Below are 26,445 nucleotides of genomic sequence, written 5' to 3'. Positions count from 1 at the left end.
GTCTAGATGGTTGAAGCTACGGCAGCCAAAGGCCTGTCTGCTCCGTTTACAGCCCAGCTCACTCAAAGACTCTATTTAAAACACACGGTGAAAAACTTGAGGGAACACAACGCTTTGAGCCTCTTAATACAGCTTCACAGTGCTCTGTCGAGAGGGGAACTTTATCACAAGTAAAACAAACATGGCTCTTGGCAAAAATAAGACAGGCCTCGTTGGATAACGTAATCCATGTGCCCCGCGTCAGCGTCTCCCTCTCGCTCCCTACAAGTTCTAATTCATAACAGCGGTGAACATTTGCGCTGTCTCCCAGCCCCCATCATGTATGCAGATGTAAAGCAGGCACATATTAGATCATTAGCATTGGTTCAGAGAGACCTTTACTTTTTACATTCACACAACCCCCTCTTTATATACTCCTGATACCCTGAGCCATCCAGGTCTGTGTGTGTGTGTGTGTGGGTATACAGGATTTTGTTTACTTAACTTTAGGCATTTCCTATGCATAGAACTAATTACAAATGTCCTTTCTCTCACTAAGGGAAAAAACATGAATATTAACATCTTTATGATTCTATTTCAGGGTTTAACAAGTCTATTAGGTGCCATTGATCAAGTATGCATTAAGTTTGGCCATCAATTTATCGCTCTGGCGAGAATATTGACTAATCTTTCCTGCAGGTTGTTTTGCACAGTATCTCTCATTCTTTGTATAGACTTGCTCTCAGTCATGTGTAATACTTACACAGTCCATTTTGATCAGGAGAGCCTTTAGTTCTGATATTCTTCTGATGTTCTTGTCCTTTAACAACAACATTCTTCCACAGTTTTGGTATTGTAATTTAAGTATGATTTAAGATGTTTACGTCCTTGTAACATTTTAATGTTCTGGCCTTTCCCCAGTGGGAGGAAGTGAGTATTATGGATGAGAAGAACATTCCCATTCGGACGTACCAGGTGTGTAACGTCATGGAGCCAAACCAGAACAACTGGCTCCGCACCGACTGGATCCCCCGTGGTGGTGCTCAACGAGTCTACATTGAGATCAAGTTCACCCTCCGAGACTGCAACAGCCTCCCGGGGGTCATGGGAACCTGCAAGGAAACCTTCAATCTTTACTACTATGAGTCCAACAATGACAAAGAGCGCTACATCCGTGAGAACCAGTTTGGAAAGATCGACACCATTGCAGCGGACGAGAGCTTCACTCAGGTGGACATTGGTGATCGCATCATGAAACTGAACACCGAGGTACGAGATGTTGGCGCCTTGACCCGCAAGGGCTTCTATTTGGCCTTCCAGGATGTTGGAGCGTGCATCGCTCTCGTGTCTGTCAGGGTCTTCTACAAGAAATGTCCTTTAGCAGTGCGCAACTTGGCCCAGTTTCCTGATACCATCACTGGAGCCGATACCTCCTCACTTGTGGAAGTTCGTGGCTCATGCGTGGATAATTCAGAGGAGAAGGAGGTCCCCAAGATGTACTGCGGGGCTGACGGAGAGTGGTTGGTCCCCATTGGGAATTGCCTGTGCAACCCTGGATATGAGGAGCGCAATGCAGAATGCCAAGGTAAGGAAATGACATTTGTCTTGATTTTTTGGGGCTGACTGGCTGTTTTGGCCCCCTTCGCTTTTTGTAGAACACTCTTTTTGACACCGCCTTTCTGTACTGTATCCTACCTCTTCTTCACTCCTACCCCTCCTCTTGCTCTATCTCCCTCTTAATGACTGTTTCCTTCTCTTTGTCCTCTCCACCCTCCCTCGACTCACCTACCTCTTGCGCTGTTGGATAATTTTCCTTTTCGCTCTCCCGTTTTCTACAGCCAGTGTCTGGTTGGATGATAGGAGCAATGATGATTGTAAATGGAGTAATTAGTGGGCCCACTGGGAGGTGTTGTGCAGTGGGGTGCATCCCAGGAGAATTGGTGACACCGGGAGGGGAGAGTCAAGCTCCAACTGGTTCACACTACTGCCTTGTCTTTCACCCCCACCTGCTCTTTCTCTTATTCCCAATGGAGCCTGAAACTGGGAAAATGAGATAGACAGCTATATAGGAGAGAAAGAGTTTATCATTCCAAGCAGGTATGACAAGAGTGAAAATACACAGCTGTGAGATGGAGTTGGAATGGTGTTATTTGGTAGGGGGGAATGGCCCTTCGTGGACGATTATTCTAGTCTCAGCTCGCTGTGATCCTATACAGGGCTGCTTGATGAGGTTTTAAGGTCAGTGAACAGTGCCTCCGACAGAGGCCTCAGTATGTTGGTGAGCTCAAATCATAGCCTTGAAATGTCTACAAAACCTGCCAATAGATCTTTCGAAACTTCTGCTTTTACAGGTTTCAAGCTCAGGCTGTTATTATCATTGGCACTTTGATAGACTCCGCTAATTTAACTGGGTGGCTTCATAGCTCATCGTATCAGTTTATGTTATGCAGCATTGTATTGTGGATAGCATCCAGTAGTCTCCAGCAGCTGTTTTGTGGATCACATGCAGCATTTTGCCAGGACACGGCGCAGTTGTCAGCTGGCCAGACGAGTGGATGCTAATTCTGCCACGATTGGTTTACAGCAACCTCCACCCGCCACCTTTACACCAGAAAAAAGCAGTGGGTCACAGCAGTGAGGGGTCAGAGGCTGGGCACGGGTGATTAACAGTGGGATGGACCACTACACTTCTCCTAATTTACAAGGGAGCCTTTATCTCGGAGGACTAATTGCATGACAAACAGGTCTGGTGATTTAAGGGCACTACTGGCTGCTTGGGGGTGGTGGGGGGGAAAGGGGTACAAGCAGTCACAGATGGGTTTGTGTGCATGTGTATTTGTTCCAAAAGAAAAAGAGTGTTATTTAAGCATTATAAATTCTTGTTGTCCATCTCCGCTGTCGCTTTGCTCAGATGGCTGCGACCGGGTTTCTGTCCTCGGGGGGCGGCTTCACAGAAGCAGAGTGAAATGAAGGGGTGATTGAAGGAGACCAGAAGGTAGTTAGTTACAGACTTTGGGTAAATCTCCCCAGGATTCTGTCATGCTGTTTACTATAATAACCTCTCATTTCAACCCTGATCTCATACTGTATATCACAACTTTAATTTGCCTGCCACATCGAAATAGACTCCTTATCTCTCCTTTAATTCCAGTGAAGATAAATAGCTGTTACCCTGCAAAGAAGGCAATAAAGGATTTGGAACCCTTGCTTTTATATGACTAATGCAGCCTCGTAGTGCCTGCCAGCCTCTGAGCTGGCAGAAATGCTTTTCAAGCCAATACATCCATTTAGTTCACATATCGCTGCATCTGCTTTGCTTTGTTTAACTTTGCAGTGCCAGTACATGCACTCCATTCACTTTGAGCTCCAATTACACTGTTTAAAAATGTTAAACATTTCGCTTTCAGTTGAACATAGGGTAACATGCACTGGATGTGATGCTGCATGGCAGCCCAATGCGTTTGTGTGGGTCAGCTCCAGTAACTCAAGGGTTCAAAGGTGGTGGCCACTGTCAGTCTACAAGTGCACTGATGAGCTGGTTAATATTCCTCAGTGAGACAGGCTCTATGGGAGCCGTGTTTCCATGTAGACCAACGGTTTAGATAGGATCCAGGTTTGAAGGGAGGGAGGGGGGTTTATGATTAATTAAAAAGTTTTAAGAAGTGTATTAGAGTATTTCATCCTATGCTCACTTTAGTGTTGTGTAAAACTATTGTTTATAAGGGTTTGAACATGAGCTCTGTTTTTTGTGTGTGTGTGTGTGTGTGTGTGTGTGTGTGTGTGTGTGTGTGAGTGTGTGTTCACATACTTGTGTGTCTGTTCTTGTCTTGTGTTCGTGTGGGGTTACAAGGGCACCTTGGCCCCTGTTTCCCAGCCTAGGATGAATGGGCTCTCCTCCATCATTGTTTGGGGCAGCAGCCGAGCCGACTGAGGCTGGTGATGTTTGGTGGGTTGGGGGTGGTGGTAAAAGGGGGGGCTGGTGGGGCACGTAGGAGTTGTATTCTCCACCCCTGGCAGAGGTCAGGGGTCACCCCCTTCTGCATCCATCTTACTGCTGTGTCTGACAGGGTCGTGGATCCAGGATTGATTAAGATGTCAGAGTTTTGACAGCTGTGGCTGGGCTGTGTGTGTGTGTGTGTGTGTGTGTGTGTGTGTGTGTGTGTGTGTGTGTGTGTGTGTGTGTGTGTGTGTGTGTGTGTGTGTGTTTGCGTGCTAGAGGTAGGCCAAGGGTGGTTAGGGTGTTCACTCTGGACCACGGCAAGAGGGGCAACCAGGGCACTTAGGGCCAAGGGGCCCCCTGATCTGAGGCAAGGGTACTATGTCTGTTTGCATTTGGGATCCCTTTCCCTGTTAACCACATCCCCCCACATGCGCAGTGGGGAAAGGGTGGGGGTCAGGGTGTCCCCTCGCTCCTCGTCTGGTGAGGGGGTTCCTTCTGTTGGAGGGGTGTTGATTAGATGGTGGAAGAGAGAGGTAACTAAGCATGCCATTATGAAAAAATGATGATGACAGTTTTTTTTTGCCAATGTGAGACTACATTTAGAAAGATGGTGTGCTCTGAAAGCAGTTTTACTATGTTGTTTGTTTTCAGGAAACTGCCTTTATTCCAGATTGCCGTCAACTAGAATGGGACGGCAATAGTAAAACTATACTGGCTTGTTTGGTACAGTGAAAACATGCAAATGAGGAGTCTGCGTAACAGCAGTGGGGTGTCTATTTAAAAAGGACGCTGAGTGTGCATGTTCTGTCCTCAAATCATTATTGTTTGATGAGACTGCAGAGTGGCAGTTATCTTAACCAATCTTAACACATAGTTGACGGTTTAGGACCACATTTTCTCACCTGACTCCTCTCTCTTTCTCTCCTTGTGGAGCTGGAAACTCTTATTGGTATGAGATTAAGAGGTTTTAGGGATGAAGTTTCTCTCCTGCGCTTTACCCATTGTGTTGGTGTGTGTGTGTGAGTGCGTGTATCTAGGTCTCCAATACTCTCTCTCTCTCTTGTGACAGTGTTAAATATGCACTCGGGAGCATCATTCTAAATTCACCAAGTAATTCTATTTAGCCCGTCGGTCCCCATTGGCTTTAAATACACAGACTCAGTCATTCTCTCCCCTCCTTGTTTACCTCCTCCTTCTCTTCTGCATACACACAAATCAACCATTTGTGTGTCTCTTCTTCTTGGTCGGCTCGGTAGCTTGTTGTTTTTTGTGTGTCCCCCTGTCTCTTCAAATTACCTGTTGCTCCCTATGAGCTTTCTTCTCTTGTCCTATGTCTCGTTTTCCTTTTTATCTTCCTCCCTTTTTGTCGCTGAGTTTCTGTTAACAATTTCCACCCCTTCACAGTCCCTCTCTTTTATCACTTCTCTTTTTCTCCCCCTCCTCGTCTCTGCTCCGGCCGATGAGGTGGTTAGTGTTTCTCAGCCTGTCTCTGGTGGCAGCGGCAGGAAGTGGGCTGAATAATGAGATTACCTTCACTGCTGTGAGGGATTCAGCTAGTCACCCGCTGCCGTTCACACAAACCCACATGCAGGCGCGTGTACACACACAGGAACATGCGCAAGTGTGTGAGTGTGCAAACAGATACAACTGCAGAGAAGGATGTCTTAAGTGAGAGGCACCAATACGTGCATTTGCACTCACCCATGTACAGCCATGCGAAACACACAAGTCCAAACACACACATGTAAGAAAGGACACGTTAAGTACACAGGCAAATAAATATGTACAGCAGATGCCCCCACACACAAGCTTCAGTATGTGTTAAGACACACACTCACACACTCCAAGCTGAGCAGAGCGCAGCAGAATAGAGGTGAATGTACTCATCACTCTCGCTGCCACCAGAGAGGCTCATTTTGTGCTCCTGAATAGAGACGAAGAATCTATTACCAACAGAGAGAAGGAAAGAACAACAGACACAGAGAGAAAGGACAAAATGTCTCATGAGCAATCCTCATTATACCCTCTCCTTCCTGCTGAAATATTTTCTTAAAGCATTGTTGTAATATTCTGTTCTTCTTTAGCTCCACAAATGATGAAAAAAAAAAGCCCTCTCAACACTTCCCATGACTGGACGGAGGCGGGAGGGTGCGTCGGGGGGCTTCTAGTGGTAATTCAGCCGGTCATTAGCGGAGGTGCTGAAATGCTTTTCCTGCTCGGGCTGTCGTCCTGCCGCAGTGTTTGTTCCCTTTTCATTTCTCGACACTCATCACCTCTGTGTCTGTGGTGCCCTATTTAGGGCAGGAAGCCACCGGTGATCGAGCTTGACCCGGGCGGATGGCCATAGTGCTCCCCCAGTGCCAGCTATACACCACACTGTGTACCGGTACGCTGCCACGAGCATCCATCTTTAAGTCATTTATTTCCTATTTGGGCTTTAAAGCTCGTTTTTTCCTATGAAAATCAAGTTCCTTTTTTTCACTGGAGCGACATGCTTTATGTTGCCTGGTTTCAAGAAACTGACACTGGTTTTCAAGACAGTGCCAGAAGCATGTCAAGCTACATTTGAAATGAGTAGAATCATTACGGCCTCAAATGCTTGGTGGAAAATACGCTCTCAGTGCTGGATATGAAACTGAATAGTATGTTGAGCTGCAAAGGTTTTAGAACTGGCTGACTAAAATGCTAGAAAATTCTGTGTAAATATTTTGGACTCTGTTCACATCATAGCATGGGGCTTCACCAACTCTGCTTAATCTTACTATTATATTATATATTATATATTTTTTAACAGTGAGGAGTTACATCATTTCACTAAGTTCATGTGGAGGTAAATAGCAACAGGTGTCATTTAAATGCCTGAAACTGGCTGATTTACATTGTGAATTACCTCAAACTGAACAGGCAGACACAAAGCTGGCTTGAGCTTTTCAAAATGAGAGTAAAAAAATCAAGCAGATTTTTTTAGTTTATCCACAATGGAAAACATGACAAAATACTCAAACTCAAAGATGCCAGTAGGCTGACTAAATTAGTTTGAGTTTGTTGTTGATGGACACTTTTCTATGCAATGCACAGCTGGAAAAATATGTTGAGAGTGACGAGACAGCTCCAGGAACATCTTGGAGAGAAAGAAGACAAATATTAGATCTGAAATTTTATGTTCCGTGTTTGCCAGTTGCAAACTGCTTATGAAAATGGGAACTGTCCTACAAAAACATCTAAAAAATGCCAACTTTTAATAAGCTAAAAGTTGAAATAGTCGTATTTCAATCCAATTCACAAAAGCTTGAGATGTAACTTTTCATTGGACAGCGATGGTGAACTATACGATGCAGATACGTTTATCAGTGTCTGCTAGAAGCAGTTTACATTAAGATGGATGTTCCTACAGAGCAGCGTAACATGGTTGTCAGCTGGAATTAGCAACAAGTTATCTTCTCTTCTCCTCTCCTCTCCTCTCCTCTCCTCTCCTCTCCTCTCCTCTCCTCTCCTCTCTTCCTCTCCTCTCTTCCTCTCCTCTCCTCTCCTCCTCTCCTCTCCTCTCCTCTCCTCTACTTCGTCTTTTTGAAAAGCATCCTCTCTTTGAAGCCCGTGATGGGAAGAGGGAGCGATTAAAGCAGTCAGCATGCAAATTAGCATGTCAAAAGGCCCTGAATCAATACCCCAGCTCTCTACCAACACAACCCTGCAGTCCTTTCACCCCCTCTTCCCTCTCCCTCTATCCGTCCCTGCCGTTCCCCCACTCCTCCGGCTGTTTCCCTTCTTCTCCCTCCATTTTCTCCTGCACACTTTCCCGCTTGCCCCTCTCCTTTGCTTTCACTGGCTTAAAATTTTTCTCTTCCTCTCAAAACCCCTGCTTTCTCCTTCAGCTGACAGACAGAGAGAAGAGACAGGATTTGTAAAGAGAGATGGACGGATGTATAGGCAGAGAAAGACGGATAGGGGGAGAGAAGTGGATAGCGATCAAGTGGGCATGGGTGGACTGTTTCAGAGAGAGAGAGAGAGAGAGAGAGAGAGAGAGAGAGAGAGAGAGAGAGCGAGAGAGGTTATGAAAGAGGACGAGGGCCTCTGCCACCTTCTTTGTGCTTTGAGTGAGGGAGAAGAGACCTCTCTCGCCAAGACGAGCGCAGGAGATGGAGATGAGGAGGAAGGGAGGGAAGAAGAGGGAGAGAAAAGCAGACAAAAAACATGGGGGGAAGTGAAGTGGAAAGAGATTTAGTTCCAGTCTGGCAACCGTGCTTTTTTCTACACTTCATCCATCGGTTCACCATTGCACGGAAATCCTTCTGATCTGGGGCAATGTGTTACTGATCGCGAGGAACGCACGCGCGTGTGTGTGGACAGTGTTTGCACGTCAGAACCACTATCTGTCCCATAGATCTGTCGCGGCAGGCATATCGCATGTTGTATCATAAACTTCTATTAATGTTCTAATCGCGTTGCGCGATCTGAGCCCGTAGACAAAGCATCCCAGCAACCCTGCAGATGGACGGCCAACTCTCCCTCACTATCTGACAATGGGAGGTTGATTGCAAACACCTTGGAAGAGCTTTATCACTCCCTCTCTGTTTCTCCTGTGCCCATTTCTATCCTAAGCTCCCTCCATCCTGCCGGGCTGATAGTAGGTGGTCCTTTCTTCTCTTTTGTCCTCATCTGTTTTCTCAGAGGGTGCAGCGTTCAGTGGCCAAATCATAGGCTGCTCCGTTGCAATCAGTTAGGGGTTATGACAAAAAGCCTTCGCAATAAAAGGCTGCTCTGTAATCTGATTGGCCCAGTGACTGGACGCAGTGTCCATTTTAATGAGCTGAGATCCCTATGTAATCACAGAGGTGGAGCAAATTTCACACACACTCCTGATGTAAACTGTATCGAAGAGGAATACATGGAGGTTATTACAAGGAAACATCAGTCGGTGCGAGTGGGAGGATTAATTTAGTGAGCCTGGGTTTCTAGAAGTAAAGTGCAGGTGAGTTTCCAAGGTTTTCCAACTCATCAGGATCATTTATGACCAGAAAAAATGAACAACTGCATCAGAATATAGCTGATGTGTTGGGAGTTGAAGGTTCAAGCCTGTGCACATCATTTCATAAGGAGAGAGGTACACTCTGACTTCCAACGTCCATTTAGGTAAAATCCATTTGATCACAGAGATATGTTATGTCTGCTGCTGACGGAAAAGCCGAACCTTCAGTTACTGAAATCAGGAAAAATATGCAGCAGATTAAAACTGGCTCACTTTTACTTTCTGGTTTAATTCTGGTTTAATTCTGCAAGTACAGCACAGTTTTAACTGCTGGGTAGTGTATTATTCAGACTTAACCACCATACCATAAACCAAAATTATATCTGTTTCTATTATATCCTCGTCACTGACCTCATTTGAAAAATAGTCTGTCACATAAACTCCTGTAAAACCCCCTCTCGTGATTCTCCCTGTATCCAAGCTTTTATGCTAAACTAAGCTAATTGCCTGATCGTTGCGGCTTTGTATTAAGCATACAGACATGAGATTGATACCGATCTTCTCAGCAAGAAAGCCCATACCCAGAATATAAAAATATCCTTTTTAAAGACAACTCTGAAATGAGTTTGTATATTGGGAAGCATGTGACACCTCTCGCTCCTATTCTTGGTTGCAGGACTTTGAGATCAGGTGGCTGATCTCTTGCTGTGACGACATGTGTATGTGCACAGATGAGCAAACTACACGTGTATCAAACACACGGTGGGGTTGCCTGCGAGGTGCAACCTCTCTGCAGGAGACCTGGAATGTAATTTGGGGATGTGGAGGTCTCGCGGCACCAGGGGAATCTGAAAGCTGCTGATCTCCAGCCAAAGGCAGAGGTGTGTCCATGCTAGGGCACGTCTTAGGGATTAGAAACCTTGATCCTTCCTGATCCGCAGTGAGCTGTCAAATACTGCTGGAAGAGGAGGAAGGGAAAAAAAACACAACGCGTTCCCTTGAAGGTTCACTGCACGGAGCAGAGGAATGTGAGGGGAAGAAGAAAGAGGAGGAGGAGGAGGAGAGAGAAAACAGACAAAGGAAGATAGGATAGAGATAAAAGAAGTGATTGAAATGAAATGGAGTCGTGGATGTGTGTGACAGAGGATGTGTGTGCGGAGTAAAGGAGAGAGAGAGAGAGAGATGAACTGACTCCTGTCTTGTATACCTGATAAACGGCAGGGGGTGTAAAAGGTGAATGGGGGGTTGTGGGCACAGACAGTGATCGCTCTTTGAACAAGCCTAGTGTGGCTGTGTCACGACCTCCGGCAGTTGCAGCGGATATAACTGTCAATATCTTTTTCATTGAGCAGGTTCACCTCATTTTGAACTGCTTCGTCACAACATATTCCTCTGTTGAAGAATCAGTCCCTTTGAAAAACTGCTGTTATCACATTGTGTAAAATAATCTCCATTTTAAACTGTAAGTAGATGTGATATAGATGTGTGTTTGGTGTGCAAAGATTTCTGGGAGCTCTGCAGAGCCGCTCAAGTCGCCGACAAAGCTGCCAAGTGGCGAAAGAAACCATAAAGATAAGGAGAGATAACAGAGGCGGCAGGGGGAGAGTGGTGTTTATAATCTGAGTGAAAGAGGATGGGGAGGCCAAAAAAAATAGAAAACATAAGTCTGGCTCTCTTCCAGCGGTGCCCACACACCGGCTCGCTGTGCAACTGAATCTCTTGTTCCGTTTGTTTGCCTCTTCCCATCATCACCGTGCCTGTGTGTCTGTCCTCACATCAAAGCTAAAGGCTACAACGTTACACATTAGCGGAGTAACCCAGTCTAAGCAGCAGCCATTAACCCCGGGGTCCTTTTACACCCTGAACCCTGCAGCAAAGTCTGTGGACACACGTAGGAGCTGCTAACTTTGGAACTCTCACACACACACACCATGCAAAGCCATACCATGCGAGAAGGAGCTGCCACAGTTTCAAAACGGTGGGGGTATCACTTCCACGGCAACAGTGACCTCTTTGCCGTTTTGAGAGAGGGACAGAGAAGGGGAAAGTGGTGTGGAGATAGTGAGGCCCGGGTGACACCAGCAGAGGTCAAAGGTTAAAGCAGTGACAGCCACAGTGGAGACCAGCCGACCGTCATTGGGTTGACATGAGCTGTTGAAGAGCTAGTGACCCAGGAAAGTTTTTATGTACCATGCCAGAGCGCACACACTCACACCGCACACAAACACACACCACAGACACACACACGCACACACAAATGCAGAGACACAATGCCATGCACGTTTTTTCTCAGGAGCACACACCGTCACGCAAACACACATGCACAATAGAAGGTGTTTTGAGGCCCCAGACAGGCTGTCGTCTGGGAGCTACGAGCAGATTACCTAAACAAACAACCTAAAAATACCTTCATTTTCAGCCGTAAGTCGGCGCCCTCCAGCCCCTCCTCATAACCCACCACACCGCTTCTGAGAAACGGACAGGGGCGATGTTAAATTCGCCCCTTAGACCACAGATGACGATAGGTAATTAAAGTTTTGTGTGTTTCTGCACACTTGAGCGTTGACAGATGAGTGTTCACACTGATTCAACACACCATGTGTATTTTAATCTGGTTCGTAGTAGAGCTACCTAGACTCACTCTTCAGACATGACATATTGGGTAATAGGGTGGCCACATTGATAGATGTTCATATTAAGATAGTGGTGTTGTTTTTCTTGTCAAACTTCCGAACTTCTGTTTTGTCATTTTGTTTATACGTATTTATCTGGATCCCAGGCTACATGAGATAATGTTCAGGTTTATTTTAACTTTAAGTTGTGTGTGAGGTGGTTCTGTGGTAATGAGGTCAGGCTCTAACCATTTTTCCATCACAACTGTAGATACCTGAGTTTAGAAAGCAGATCAGCAGTGATGGAAATATTAAAACTGATAATCAGCTCAAACAGACCCAGTGTCTCAACCTGGTCTCACTGTATTTAAGTGGAATGGTATGAGATTAGAATCACAGGCAGTAAAGTGCATGAAATAATGTTGCAGGAATTGGAGGAGTTGGTCTTGAACAGAGCTGAAATTATTATTTTTAAAAGAACACATTAACAATCAGTTTTGTTAATTGATGAATTGTTTGTCCGTTTTTAATTTTGATAGTCTCCATTAACATCCTCTCTGTAGCCAGAATCTGTAGCTTTTCCTTATCTTTATCTTTGTGAGTGAACTGAACAATTCTAGATTTTGCCGTTAATTCAGTGAAAATAGAAATTTCATGACATCGAATCTTTCACTATTTCTTGATATTCTTAGACTAAATGACAAAAAATATAATTAATCAGTCATAACAATTTGAGGGTGCAACTCAAACACTGATATAGATTTTAAGTCATCTAGTCATCTATGCCAACTTGCAACATTGGTTAAATGCCAAACATATATTTGATATTTATTAGCTTTATTTTCTCATTTATATTTATATAATAAAAAAAAATACTCATCACTTTTGTTTTGTTTTATAGGGTCAATATATATTTTATACCTTGATTAGAATGTTTGTATGGTTTCCCTTCCTTATTTTCAATAGACAGGAAAGCAGATCATATTAACAATATAATGTAGAGATCTGATATGTTTCATTTATATATTTTTATTTATGAGCTACAGACTTCAATTAAGCTCAAACCACTTGTAATGCAGCCATAAAAAGCTGGAAGGGACAGATTTTTAATGCAAACCAAATCCCACATGACGTGTGCTCAGAAAAAATGAATACAAGTGCAATTACCTCAAAATAAGTTAACAGAAGTCAGCGTTGTGACTGTTGCATTGTGGCGGACTGCAGCGTTTTGTTTTGTGTTTGTGCCACAGCACGGCACATGGTTTACACTTGTTTACAGAATTGCATGAGGCCCCACTGAGACTGCCTCCCTATCGCTTCCTCTTCCTCTTCTCCTATTCTTAGTGTGTGCGTTGTCCTCACACATCCTCCCTTTTCCTGCCCCATTCTCCTCGACTCACTGCTGCTCAGTTTTCCCGATTGTTTAGGGGTGTGCGCCCATGTGAGTGTCCCCATGCACAACAACATTAGCATACTCCCCGCACCCCTCTGCCTTTTTTTCCATAATTGAATTGCAATGTGGCTCTTTTCATTGTAAACAATGTCAGGAAAGCATATTAGATACTCTGCCCGCTAACACACATACACGTGTGCACACACACACGTGACTCAAACCCCTGGAGACTTTGAGGAAATTGGACCAAGACAGTACCTTTACTGAGTTTGTTTACCTCTCATCCTCCCTGCTGTGCTCCTGTCGTCATACTTACACAAAGCCTTCTCGGTAGATGTGTGTGTGTGAGTTTGCATGCGATCACGCTATTGCAGTTTGCATCTGTGTAGTCCAGAGGGCCTTTGAAGGACTTTGTCTGAAAGCCTGAGAGTGTGCAGGTGTGCACAGGTTTGTAAGCCTCTGTTTGTGTACATAAATCTCTGTCTTGTTTGCCCTGAATTATCGTCCATTACCCACCTGCTGTGTGGATCTTAGGTCACAAAAGGTCCTGAGTGAGTTGGCGCTGGGCCCGGCTTTGGGAGGTGCCACCCCTGTGGATCTGGCATGGGTGCAAAAGTGGAATCTGAGTGGCCACCCAACGTAGCCAATTCAAACAGTGTTTCACACAACAAACAAGGATCAGTTCTGTACCTCTCCCTGTTCTGTACCTCTCTCTGTGTTCTCTCTGTCCGTTATGTCCCAGGTATGTCTCCTCTGTGCACTTTTCCCTTAGAACCAACTCTCTCCTTAGCTTTCTTTTTATGTCTCTTTCTTTTCCTCACAGTCACCTTCAGTACCCAGAGTCTTGGTTTTTAAAGGAGGGGCCTTTGACCATTCTGAAGTGGCTGGGTGGAATACTTCAGATGTTTGCGATAGAACCATTGTGGTAATACTCCTTCTTAAGGCCAGGCTAGAGGAATAATGGAGGAAGTTGAGGCCTACGTGTCAATAGGAACGTTCCGCAGGAAGTCCTCAGAACAATATTTCAATTTGTTCAGTTACGCAATCCAAACCACAACAATACAGGTGGCACCAGAGTACTCGTAACAAAGAATGTCTCCATATTGGAAGGGGAAATGGTTTGTTTGGCCTGTTAATAAAACCCTTAGGCTAAAAAAACTGTGAAAGGCTTTATACCCTCTCATGCTATATATATATATATACAGTATATATATACTTACACACAAGAAATCCGTTTCTAATTTTTGATTGCAGATTGCTAATTTTTGATTGCAGTTTTTCGCCAAAATGACAAAAAAGAAGCATAAAGAAAGAGTTATTTGTCAAACCGTATTTGACAGTTTTATTGTTACTGACTATAACCATCGCTGTTCATGTTCACAACATGTTTTGCTCATCTGGCTCTTTGGCTGGTGTGGGTACAGACATTTTAATTAGGGCAGCGTCCTGGGTGGCTCTCATGTGATGGATTGGTGCTGTTGAAAATACAGTTATTAATCATCTGGCATTTGACTGACAGTCTGCTGGCAACTCTTGCACGCCCCACTGCTGGCCACCATTAGCAGTGATTGTCAGCAAGGTTAGCTTGTGTGTTATTAACACTGTTGCCTAGCTGGCTTTTGTTCTTAGCCTTCATTAACACTGGTAGAGATGTCAACCCAGATTTCACGACCCAACCTTTTTTGGTTTTGCATTTTAAAGGATGGTACCACTAGTATGGGACCTCGCCAGGTCAAGGTCAAGATGTGTGTCGAGTATATGTCATCAATCATAGTGATCAGTTTCGGTGGCCGTGTGTCCCTCATCCATCACGCTGATGGGCTTCGCTGGCCGTGTGGCTACGCGTCGCCGTCAGGACCGGAGGTAATTAATAACCCCCAGCGACGGAATTAATGAGTTAACCTGCTCCACTCTCCTGCTGTTCCAGTGACAGATGTTAACGGTCAGCAGCTAGTTATCCCTGTTAATGTGCCAGTGACTCAGGTGTATTGATGTGTAGGGTCTTTTACTATCTAAATGTCTCTGTCATGTATGTCTGCATGGGGATGGACAGTATAGAGCATGTTTTTTTAATCCAGCTGGGGACAGTAGCCAGAGGTAAACACAGCACCATTAAAATGGCAATCCTTTCCAGCAGGAGTCTTACCTGAGCAACAAACTGCTTTCCACAGGAAAAAAAATAGCAAAAAGAGAGAGAATAGACACAAAGGCAGAGGGATATGGCAAAGAGGTGAGTTGAATAGAGAGTGCTGGCTCCTCAAGGTGCAGGAGAGGGAGAGACTCTCCTTGCCCTCGGGTCTTGAAAGATGATCGCTTCGTTTTTTTGAAAGAGCGGCTTTGTGAGGATGCCTCTGACTGCTCTTCTGAAGAGCGCTCACTGTCTGTTATGACTAAAAAAGAGTGACCGAGTTTTCATCACCCAAAGAAGATAAAGCACGGCCATGAAAGGAGAGAAAATGCTATAGTTTGAAGTTAATTCTCTTTTTTTGATTACAAGAGAGGGGATTGTTCTGCCCGGGCCGGCCTAGTTATTGTGTGCCGTGTGCTGGGTGTTATATTCCTAGGATTTTTGGATGGCTATTGTAGCGCAAGTTTGCTCTCATGCTTTCAATCCCCAGTGTATTGGATACTTTGTTTTGTAGGCTGCAGAATAGCTCGCCTATCAGGCTTTTGAAGCGGGTCACTCAAGGTGGGCTGCAGGGGATGTGTGAGTGGGTAGATGTGGATTTATTTGGCGGCGTTGTGGGGAGCATCCATAGCTGTTCAAAGCCTGGTGTGTAGGTTGTTACCACTCAGAGGAAAACTTAGCTGGGTTATAGCTGGCTCGCGTGTGGGTAGCTATCATTGTATCATTAGCTTTGGTGCACTCCTATTTTTTTTCTTTTGCAGAAGCTGCATCAACGGTTTTGTCTTGAACAGAAGTTCCTGATTTCACGCGGCGCATCCAATTCAGTGAGCAACCCCCCCCCCCCCCCCCCCCACATGGACAAAACTACTTATTAACTCCCCCAATCCTCTCCCTCCACCCTTGTTGCCCCCTTTCCTCCAAAACGCGCTTTAGCTTAGAGACAACCGGGATGTGGATGGGGCGGGGGAAAGGCTGACAAAAGGGAAAAAGGACTAAAGCCAGAGAAGAGTATTGAATAAGTGAAAGAGCTGCCAGGGGAGAAAAGGGGGAAGAATGTGATGTCCCAGTCTATGAGGGATTCCATTTTTTTGCCTTCCAGAATAGAACAGTAAGTCACCAGTCTCTTTGTTTGCCTTTGATCTCTCGGCTCAGGGATTTGGCACCTGACAAACCCCGCTCTGTCTGAAAGGAGGCCTGCCGAGAGAAAGCCTAGGAGAGTGGGAGACAGAGATAGAGGGCGAAGGAGACTGAATAAAAATAATATAGGAGAGCTGGAGAGTGATGGGGTGAAAAAGGAGGCGGTTTAAAAAAGATGGTATGGAAAAATAGGGTTAGACTTTTGAGAGCCGTATGAGAGGATATGATGAGGGTTTCTCAGCTTAAATCCCATAAAAACCAAATACTTGTGTGTTCATGTGTGTGTGTGTCTGTATTTGCGTATGCATGTGGGTTTGCCACGGCTGACTCGGACAGTGATAAATCCAGAACGTCTTAAGGGAGATTCCTCTGTGAAACCACGGTCTCTTGGACCACCCACTACTGTGGTCTCTTCTCTCTCACACACACACACTCATGCTGCTAATAGGAAGCAAATTCTACAGCTTTACTTGTATATCGACCTCACTCTTCCCTCAACTGTTCCTTTCTGCAGGGCAGTCGCTGCAATAAACAAGCCCTCATATGTTGACATCACAATTTCAAATACAATTTCTGAAAGGCAAGTTCAAAAAACCACAGATCAAGATGCCAAAGCCTGTCTATGACAAACAGGGATGTGAAGTTGTACAAAAAATATGGGGCAGCTGGTGGGGATTCGGAGGTCAGCCTGGGACAGCTTAATAATTGACAAGCAAAGAACTCATCAACCGTGCACAGTTTGAGGTAGCCTGCGCTTAGACTGCGTCTCTTTAAAGAGGCTCAGGCCCAAAGGCTGTGAAGCATGGGACTCAATTAACTCTCCCTCCAGCTTTTATCATGGGGGCATCATCTCAAACAGCTGTTTGACCCCACTCTCAACTCTGGACACTTTCCTGGTCAGCGCACATGTACAAACCCTCACAGCAACTTTGTGTTTTGTCACCTGAACGGTCACAGCCTCTTAAACAATACCCACAAATCCTAGTGTCCTTCTGTCTCCAGTGATGAGATTGGGCAGTGAAAGATTGTTTTAAAGATAGAGAGATAACACAAAGCACCTCCCGACTAATCTCTCCTCTTTTCTTTTGCAACTGTGAAGAAAAGAAAAACGAGGCTTCACGCACCCCTGCAGGCTACAATCAAAGAGGCCCTTAGCTTAGCGTTAGCAAGTGAAGCGGCAGGGATTTAGCCCTGATTGACTGAGTGGGAACAGGCAAAGAATGGCTCAGCAGGTAGCAGCTAGCCCGGCCCGGTTAACGCCGGGCTACGATAATCCAGCTGCTCCAGAGGAGCGGCTGTGGGGCAAAGAGCCCGACTTTATTACGCCTTCGTGAGAGGGATTTCCCAGTATTTTAGAGGGTTTGTGGATTTCCTCTGCTGTTTGTACGTGTGAGCATGTCGCATGGTTGGTGGAATGTGTGTTTTTCTTGGAGGACGGACTTCCTCCTCGCTGCGGTGTATGTGGATAAGCACTGATTTGATTTCTAGTGTGGTGAACACATGTGGGAGTTTGTTTATGTGACGGTTCTTTTGTATATTGGATCCCTGATGTATTTATGACTGTGGCATTGAAATCCAGCATTTCAATACGCACTTTGAGATCAGGATTGTGCATGTGCTTGTGAGGACAGCCAACCGCTATGTGTGTGTATGAGTGTGCCAGTCAGTTGGGATCGCTTTACCCCTGCAGACGTTAAGTGTGTAATTATCTGATTTATACTACGTATGAATCTACCCATCTGTCTCCAATGGGTCTTTTTACATCATAACAAGACAGACAGACACACACACACACACACACACACACACACACACACACACACACACACACACACACACACACTCACCGCCCACGCTACCAAAACCTAAACCACCAAACCTCCAGCCTCGATGCCATTTGCCACTGCCAAGCATACGGCAGCTTCACTGATTGACAGGTTATTTGGACCAATCGGTGTTGTGAATGTGTGTGCCGCACCTCTTGGAGAATTGTTCTTTTGTCCTCCTCTTCTGGTTCAGCGCTCAGGGGGTGAAATATATACCCGTTAGGCCTCTCCAGCAATTATAGAAATGGATAGACGAGAGAGAAACTCCTTGAAAGACGAGCCCTCCAATCAAACTGTCACTCAAAGGAAGGCGAACACTGTCACCAAAAGTAGGAAAAGTTTCACCTAGGTTGCCATTTCAGACTGAGGTGTGAGTGGGTGTAAGGCCCGGCAGAGTAAGAACAGTCTTGTGAGAGTGACGGACCTCCTGGTGCGCCAAGTGTGGTGGCATTTGTTTGTTAAATGGTCCGAAATGCCAACGGCTCTGGTTTCACTGTGGCCAATAAGAGAACAGGTTGAACTCGTGAGGAAGACAAGCGGTAGTTATTTGATCTTCTGTTTTTGTCAGGGGAAATAGCGGCCCTTACTCTTGTTCTGTTATTTCTGATAATAGAACACAGGTTTGTGAGAGAGGAGACAGGGGTGAAAGCGTTGAAGATGGAAAATGAAGACAAAGGGAGGAGATGCCTCAGGGCAACATATTGTTTTCTCTTTGCTAATTGGAGGAAAATGGGCAAAACGACAGAGTTCTTTTCTTTTCCTCAATTGTGAAATAACTATTTGAAGTCAAGTGTAATGCTATGGCAACATCCCCTTATTACCTAAACCGTAAGCTGTTATCGTCTATATCAACTTCATTTGTCATTTTTCTCATGGATGTAGGTAGCTTTCAAATTCATGTCCAGTTAGAATTATGATCACTAAGACATTAAACCATATTTATTACTTTAAAAAAAAAATACTCACTAATTGAAGCTTTTGTGATGGTGTTGTTTTGCATGATGTCCATGTAAGACACCAGAGTGACACTCTATTTTAGTGTAGTTTTTAGACAGTGCAGACTTTGGAAGCTGTTTTCAGACATGCACTTTTCTGAGTTGTGTTAACAAGCAATGGAGAGACCTTTATAACTATATACGTTATAAACCATGAACATGAACAATGGAAGACACAGATTTAGATTCTGTGATGTTTTTGTTTATTACATAATAATACGACATAACTATTCAAATTCCCATCTGTCTCATCTGTAATAAGCAGCTACAAGCAGAATGCTATGTCTTTGAGCAAGTTACATGTGCTAAACATCACCATTGTCTGTGTGATCAGAGCAATACCCAGCTAATTGTATGCTGTTGCATATGTCGATGTCTCATCTAACCACACCTCCCTTCCTCTGTGTCCTTGTTCTCTTTCAGCCTGTAAGATCGGTTACTACCGTGCTCTGGCCACCGATGGATCCTGTTCAAAGTGTCCGCTCCACAGTTACTCGGTCAGGGAGGGATCCACCTCCTGTGTCTGCGACAAGGCATACTTTCGCTCAGAAACAGACCCGGCATCCATGCCCTGCACCCGTAAGTACACCCACATGCAGCGCAGGAATACATGACATACAGCTGTGTTAGCAATGGTTTACTGTGATTTGTAAACAGCTTAATCTATCTTGGGTTAACCCCCCCTCACACACACACACACACACTGAATGTATCTCTCTCTCATGCAACCTGAATTATCCTCTCACACGCACACAAAGAAGGCGGCTGCGGGTTTAATAGGTGTCTTTAATTCCAGGTGGTACTTAGTGAGTCATGGTGACAGAGAACTAATAAGGGTATTAAACCGCTGCATCCCAGATTTAGTCGAGACTGCAAAACAACAGAGGAGGACGAGAACAATGGAGGAAGACAAATAGAGACAAAATACAGAGACGCTGCGAGGTGAAGAAAAAGGTGAAAAAATAAGGGCAAATGGAAAGCAGGAGACATATGCAGGGAGTGAATACGATGTTAGAGACAAAAGGGTTAAGGTGCCAAGGAGAAAGTAAAAGTAACCAAATACAGGAGTGAATCGCACTGGAGGAAGATGTTCAGAGTTTTATATCTCTGTGTGTGTGTCTCGACTTTCTTCTGTCCGCCTGTGTGAGTCAACCTCTGGTGAATCTGGTTCTTCCTATCCTCAAGTCCTGACTCACCATGACAATGATAACAAACACTGTTCACAATCTTGCTGCATAGTTACACATCGTCCCTTTTTTAGACCTCATTTCCTCTCGGAAATTACAGAACACAGAGTTAGTTTGATTTGCAAACAGAGAATAAAACTGACATACAGTCCCACGGGATTTCACGGGAAAATTCATATGACAGACGTTTGTGTATGAGTATCTGTCGTGACTCCGTTTTAACAACTAAAACATCTGGTTAAGTTGCTTAGCTCATAGTTGGCTCCCCATTAGGCCCGAATGATCTTCCTGTGGATTAATCACACAGCAAAACACTTTACTGAAAGAGACGAGCGGCTGACACCGACCCCCCCCCCCCCCCCCCCCAACACTTCACTGTCTAAGCAGAAACAAAAGTGAGCAGCCACTAATTACTCCCCTGTTGTATGTACAGTACAAACGCAGGATAATAAGCACTGTTCTATAGTGAAATATTTTCATGATGAGGTGTATGAGTGAGTGTTACAATTGAGTTTTCTGGCAATCTGCAAAACCATAACTGAATTTTGGCCACATTGTGGGACTAAGTACCGTGTTATTTTTACATTACTTTTCCAAATGACACCAAACCAAGGACCTTATTCCCAAGAATGTTTTTTATGAATCTGCTTATTAGTCAATGGACCTGTGAGTGAAATTAGCATTTTTTTATCCAAAAATGTCTAATTAATCAAAATAATCCCAAATATTTAGTCAACTCTAAATCGTCTTTTTTAAGTTAAGAAATTATGCAATTTAGTTACAATTACACATTTCTTTAGAATCATAATTACTATTTTTTTTACCATCACTTTTTATCTTGGTGCCATTTTATGTTACATTTATTTAAGTTTTATGACATACACTGAGATGCTCAATGTAAGAATTAACTGCATTTTTAAAAACATTTAAATATAATAAGTTATTTATTTATATATTATAATATTTTGAGTTTTGGTCTGTTAGTGAAGACACTTGATGAAATAACTTTGGGCTCAAGAAAACTGTAATGGGCATGTTTTATAGACAAACATTACATGATTCATCAAGAAAATAACTGTGGGACTATTCAATAATTAAAATATATATTATTTGCAGCCCTATAATGTCTTGGTCTTGAGCAAGTCAGCAATGCAGGACTTCATGGTCTTCTTAAATAGTCTCATCATTTAATTACTAACCCGCTTTTTCTGCACATACACTTATTTTTAAGAGGGATCATACCTGTACAAAAATGACAGAGAAAATGTGAAAGAAAATGAAAATGAATTTGACTTACAAACATATTTTATAAGCTGTTATAATATACTACTGCAATACTACTGTTATACTACTGCAGCAATTTGAAGCGTTAAATATTTCTTTCCCTCCTGAGTATTTAACTTCCTGTTACAGAAATGAAAGAAAAAAAGTGCTGATGTGCTGATTATAAATCTCTTAAAAAAGAAAAAAGAAAATCATGTCAAGGTATTTGTGATGTTTATTCTTCAATACAAGCTTCACCTTGGTAGTAAGCTTTAATTAAATTAGATAAATCCTCTGATAATTAAAAATAAAAACATGAGACCAACGACTAAGTCCCCCTCTCATCCCCTGACTGTTTTGTCACATCACTAATGTATTGAGTTACAACCACTAATTTAATGGAAGGGATTGGGGTTCATCCCCATTGTCCCGTTAGTCACTGAGGCATCTGAGCATCGCTGCTGCAAGCAACAGCTGTCAAAGCTCATTACTTGGCTGGTTTGTATAGGAGCCTTCTTTGCCTTTTCCAATGCATGCGCTCCTGACTCCACGGCGAGGAAGTGAACATAAGCCGGACTCTCACCGACCCTCGCCTCGTCAGCTTGTCATCTTTTGATCTCTGAACTTTCACCCTGTCGTTTGCGATTTTCCTTCCCTGTGCTTAAAAAAACCCAGAAATTCTCACCCCCGTGTTAGAGCTCTGTAATTACAGCTGTCACTCATACATCCGTCCTCATTCACATTTAGTTTTCAGTCTGTCTATCTTTCTCTCAAAACCCACTCAGAGTCACGAACAGAGCAGATGAAGAAAAACAAAACTCTTTCAGTTTGACTTTCTCAATATGAGGCTGGGAAAGAGCCAGTGTCTGGTAATTGGGGAACATGTGTGTGTGCGTGTGTGTGTGTGTGCAGGTAATTGAAAACGCTTTTCCTCTCGTAGCTTGGGGTATAGTGAGGCAAGGAGATGATTAAACCTAGATGTTGCGTTATTCTGTCATTGTGCGACTATTTGTGTGCAGACCCTGTTATTCCACGTCCTTTTCTATCTGTCGGTACCTTTCTTGCATCTTTGCCTTTTGCTGGTTTGCAGCAATTGCTCTTTTGATCGTTGATTAATGTGCGCTATGTTTGATCCAAAGGCTAAATCGCATTCTAAATTAGAAACAAGAGACAACCAGTTGTTTCCCTCCCACACCTTGGATCAATCTGCCCTAACATCCTGGCACGGTGGATGAGTTATATCACTTTAAAAAAATATATTTTTGGTGGATTGTCGTCGCTGTAACAACCTTTTATGGTTTCTTTTTATGTTTCCATCTTGTTTTTATGTTTCCTGGCTCGCCTCCATTGTTCTTGCTGCCTAGTTTATCTTACTTGTGTTGTTGTTCCTTTTATACCTCTTTGTAAAACCCTTTTGTAGCCTTGCGTTAGTTCATTTTCTTCAAGCTTGTTACACCTCCAAAGACCCATAAACAACTGTAAAAGAATTAACCTTTGATCATATAGTAATAGTGTACTAAAGGCAGATATTTACATCACATTCAACTTTAAATAACTCTAGAAAAATTCAACAGGTATGAGACATCTGGTAAATGCAATAAACATACAGTTTAGTACAGAGTTATTAGGGCAAAATCCCCAGTACACATGAATAACTTACAGTAACAGGACGGTAATGAGGACCAGGGACAGACACCCATGGGAGTCGGTTGCTCAGCTGCACTCAGGTTATAGGGAGGGGGTGTTCTCCATTTTGGGGTTTCTCTTGCCTCTTGATGTGTTTGTCAGATTTTCCCCAGTTTTCTTAGCGGCGGTTTGTTGGAGGAAGAGGGAGGGACGGAGCGAGGAATGAACGCAGAGCGGGGAGGGCTCGGGGGGGTGCACTGAATGAATCCCAGCCGGATGGTAATGGTGGGGTCGATGCTCAGGCCAATTTTGCCTGCTCAGTACCTTGGCCCTGCGCAACACTCAGCTAAAAAGGACTGATGTAAAGAGACAGGAGACAGAAAGAGAGAGGGATGAAAGGAGGAGAAACAGTGGAGAGGAAGAGAGGGAGGGAAAAAAATGGAGAATGTTAGTGAAGTAAATTGAGAAAGACCAATTAAAGAAGGCGTGACAGGAAAGAAAGAAATGAGGCTCTGAGCAAATTGCACGGACATAAACGAACGGAAAAGGAGCGGAGGGGAAAAGGGGAACTTTTTTCTGGAGAAACTTCCACAGTCTCCCCCTGGATTCCACCCATACAGAGTTTTTGAATTTCTAAGGCCACGTTTGAGCTAACGTTGTATGAAGGTTATCTGAGCGTTGTGGTCCCGCCTTCCCCTGCCTCTCTCTCTCTCAGGATTAATTATGGGGTGTCAGTCACAACCGACGGCTCTCTCACGCTCCCTTGCTCCCACTGGTTCATTGTGGGAGAGCGACAGGTACATACAAAGGTAGTGGCCTCTCTCTATCTCTCTCTCTCTCTCTCTCTCTCTCTCTCTCTCTCTCTCTCTCTCTCTCTCTCTCCCTGTGTGTGTGTGTGTGTGGTAATGTAGGGAAACACACTGACATGGTGGAATGTGGTAAAGACTTCATACAGTCATAAAGTTATATAGCACTATTGCAACTCTTGTCATAGCAACAATCAAACAAAATTATCTTGTGAGGTGATTATAGGCCTACACACCTACACACCCACACACACTCACGAGTGAAGATATCACTCTGACATTTAATGAGGCTACATCTTTAGGAAAATGTGTAATTGTTTTCTCAAGAGTTAGACGAGAGGACTGGTTTATACTTCACTAAGTCCAGCGAACAGCCAAATTATAGCTTTTGAGAGTATTTCAGACGGCACACGGTTAAGTATTAAAAGGTAGTTGAGGCTGGTTGAACCTAGCACACTGACAAAGACACTATTATAATGATGAGTGAGTGTCGCCACCTTATTTTAGAAACCCCATCTGTATCGTGTTCCCACCATCTGAGATGTGGAGGGAGAGAATGAGGTGGAAGAGAGAGGGAGTAAAAGTGGGCGAGGAGGGGGAAAAGCAGGAAGAGGGATTTAATGAGAATTTATTAATAGGTTTTCATTGAAGGCTGCAGTTGGAAGGGAAATCTGAGTGATGCAAATATTAACACTGTTTTAACCCAGTGTGCTCCGCATCCTTTCATTACCGGGCCTGTGTTGTTGTGCTGTTAGTGAGCTTTTAGGTCATTTTCAGTTAGAGACGCCGCTCCTGACCTGCCATTATCCATCCATCCATCCAGTTTTATAAAGATGCATGCGACTCAGGTAAAGCTATACTTCCACATCTCCATTAATGCGGCCATGCTCGTGCATAAAAGTGCACTTACCCCTCCTCGGGTGACCGTGTGCACGCACTGCTACACCCTGTCCCCTCCGCTGCTCTCTGGGTCTCTGTGAAATCACTCATTGCCTCTCTGCTCCTCCAAAAATAACACTGATAATTAATTTCCGTTGTGAAATGAATCGTGTGTGGACTGACTAGCTTTCATATTTCACCCTGCATCGATCCCCCCCAGCCCGCTCGCATGCGCTTCATTAGTCAGTGAGAGAGAGAGAGAGACAGGGAGAGAAGAGAGAGAGAGAGAGAGAGAGAGAGAGAGGGAGGGAAGGAGGGAAGGAGGGAGGGAGAGTTAAGTCAATTATCGCTGCTTATGTTTGAAAGCATTGCAAAAAACACATTAATTACAATAAAGCTGACATGTAAAGTGGGATTGATGAGCAGGGGAGTTTGCGTCACATATCTGCTGAGCGGCTCCCACATAGGTCTGCAGCGTAGGTTTTACATCAAAGCAGAATCCTAATAACAGGGTCCAAAGCAAACTTTGTCTAAAGTTATTGAGTGGGTGCCATGAAGGCCCTGCTGTTAGCAGCGGGCTCAGGCTCTCTGCCACCTCCAGCTGATTCCACATATGAATGGGAAAGAAAGCTGCTGGCCTATTGGATTTCAGTTAACGTGCTGGATTAACTGAAGTGAAATCGGACCCTCCCTCCCTGTAACGGACAGGACATTAAAAGGCAATTTGAGAAGCCTCAGGTCTCAACCAAGGGACAACCCAGTCAATTATATTTGTTATATATATGTATGGAAAGAGACTTCACCAGAAGTTTATTATTAATATTCTGGCCAGCAACAGTTATCAGAGAATAAATGTTGCACGCTCCAGTTTTCATAATAACCTCGATAAATAATAATGTTACTCTGTACCTTCGTATCATCTTGCCACTTACTACTCCTGGTAATAAATCAACTCTTTCCTCTAGGTCCTCCGTCTGCGCCGGTCCACCTCATCTCCAATGTGAACGAGACCTCTGTAAACCTGGAGTGGAGCCCGCCCCGGAGCTCAGGAGGGCGCCAGGACTTGACATACAATGTGGTGTGCAAGCGCTGCGGGCCCGATGGCCGGCGCTGTCAGCCCTGCGGTAATGGCATCCACTTCAGCCCCCAGCAGCTGAGCCTGAAGGGATCCAGGGTGTCCATCAACGAGCTGCAGGCCCACACCAACTACACCTTCGAGGTGTGGGCGGTGAACGGAGTCTCGCCTCAGAGCCCAGGACCAGAGCAGGCTGTGTCGGTGACCGTCACCACCAACCAGGCTGGTAAGACAACAAGACAAGAATTATAAGTTGATAAAGGAAAAAAAAACTGTTGCAAACAGGAAGAAGGAGAGGTGTTTAAGTATTTAAGTTGTTCCCCCAAACAGATCATGTGACAACCTGACAAATAATTGACGTTTTCCCTAGTTTAGTGTCAGTTTATATTAGTATTTATAAATATACAGTTTTCCCAAAGAAATCATTAAATCCATTGCGGTAACATGGGTGCACGTCATTGTGAGAAGGGGAAAAAAATGTGTTCATTATGAAACTGTGGTGGGACAAATTTGAATATTGTTGGGCCGCCACAGTCTAGATAATTAATAGGAATCACTGTCAAAGTGTCGCTTAAAGGCTTCCCCTTTGATTGATTCCCAATAATAAATAAGTGTTATGTTGATCTGACTTTG

At 44.3% G+C, this 26,445-nt stretch overlaps 1 protein-coding gene across 2 annotated transcripts in view; it reads left to right on the top strand.

The window, feature by feature from the left end:
* The window catches only part of epha4l (eph receptor A4, like), a 54,884-nt gene that overhangs the window by 3,308 nt on the left and 25,131 nt on the right, over window positions 1–26,445 (top strand). For both annotated transcript variants that reach the window (XM_034604216.1, XM_034604215.1), the window contains exons 3-5: window positions 901–1,564; window positions 19,400–19,555; window positions 25,703–26,038. In XM_034604216.1, coding sequence (XP_034460107.1) covers window positions 901–1,564; window positions 19,400–19,555; window positions 25,703–26,038 — 1,156 coding nt within the window. The remainder of the gene's footprint in view (window positions 1–900; window positions 1,565–19,399; window positions 19,556–25,702; window positions 26,039–26,445) is intronic.

This window comes from Hippoglossus hippoglossus, chromosome 13 (assembly GCF_009819705.1).
Source record: "Hippoglossus hippoglossus isolate fHipHip1 chromosome 13, fHipHip1.pri, whole genome shotgun sequence".
In the NCBI taxonomy this organism is placed as follows: domain Eukaryota; kingdom Metazoa; phylum Chordata; class Actinopteri; order Pleuronectiformes; family Pleuronectidae; genus Hippoglossus; species Hippoglossus hippoglossus.
The sequence above is the reverse complement of the archived record's forward strand: the minus strand, read 5'-3'. Positions and strand labels throughout refer to the sequence as shown.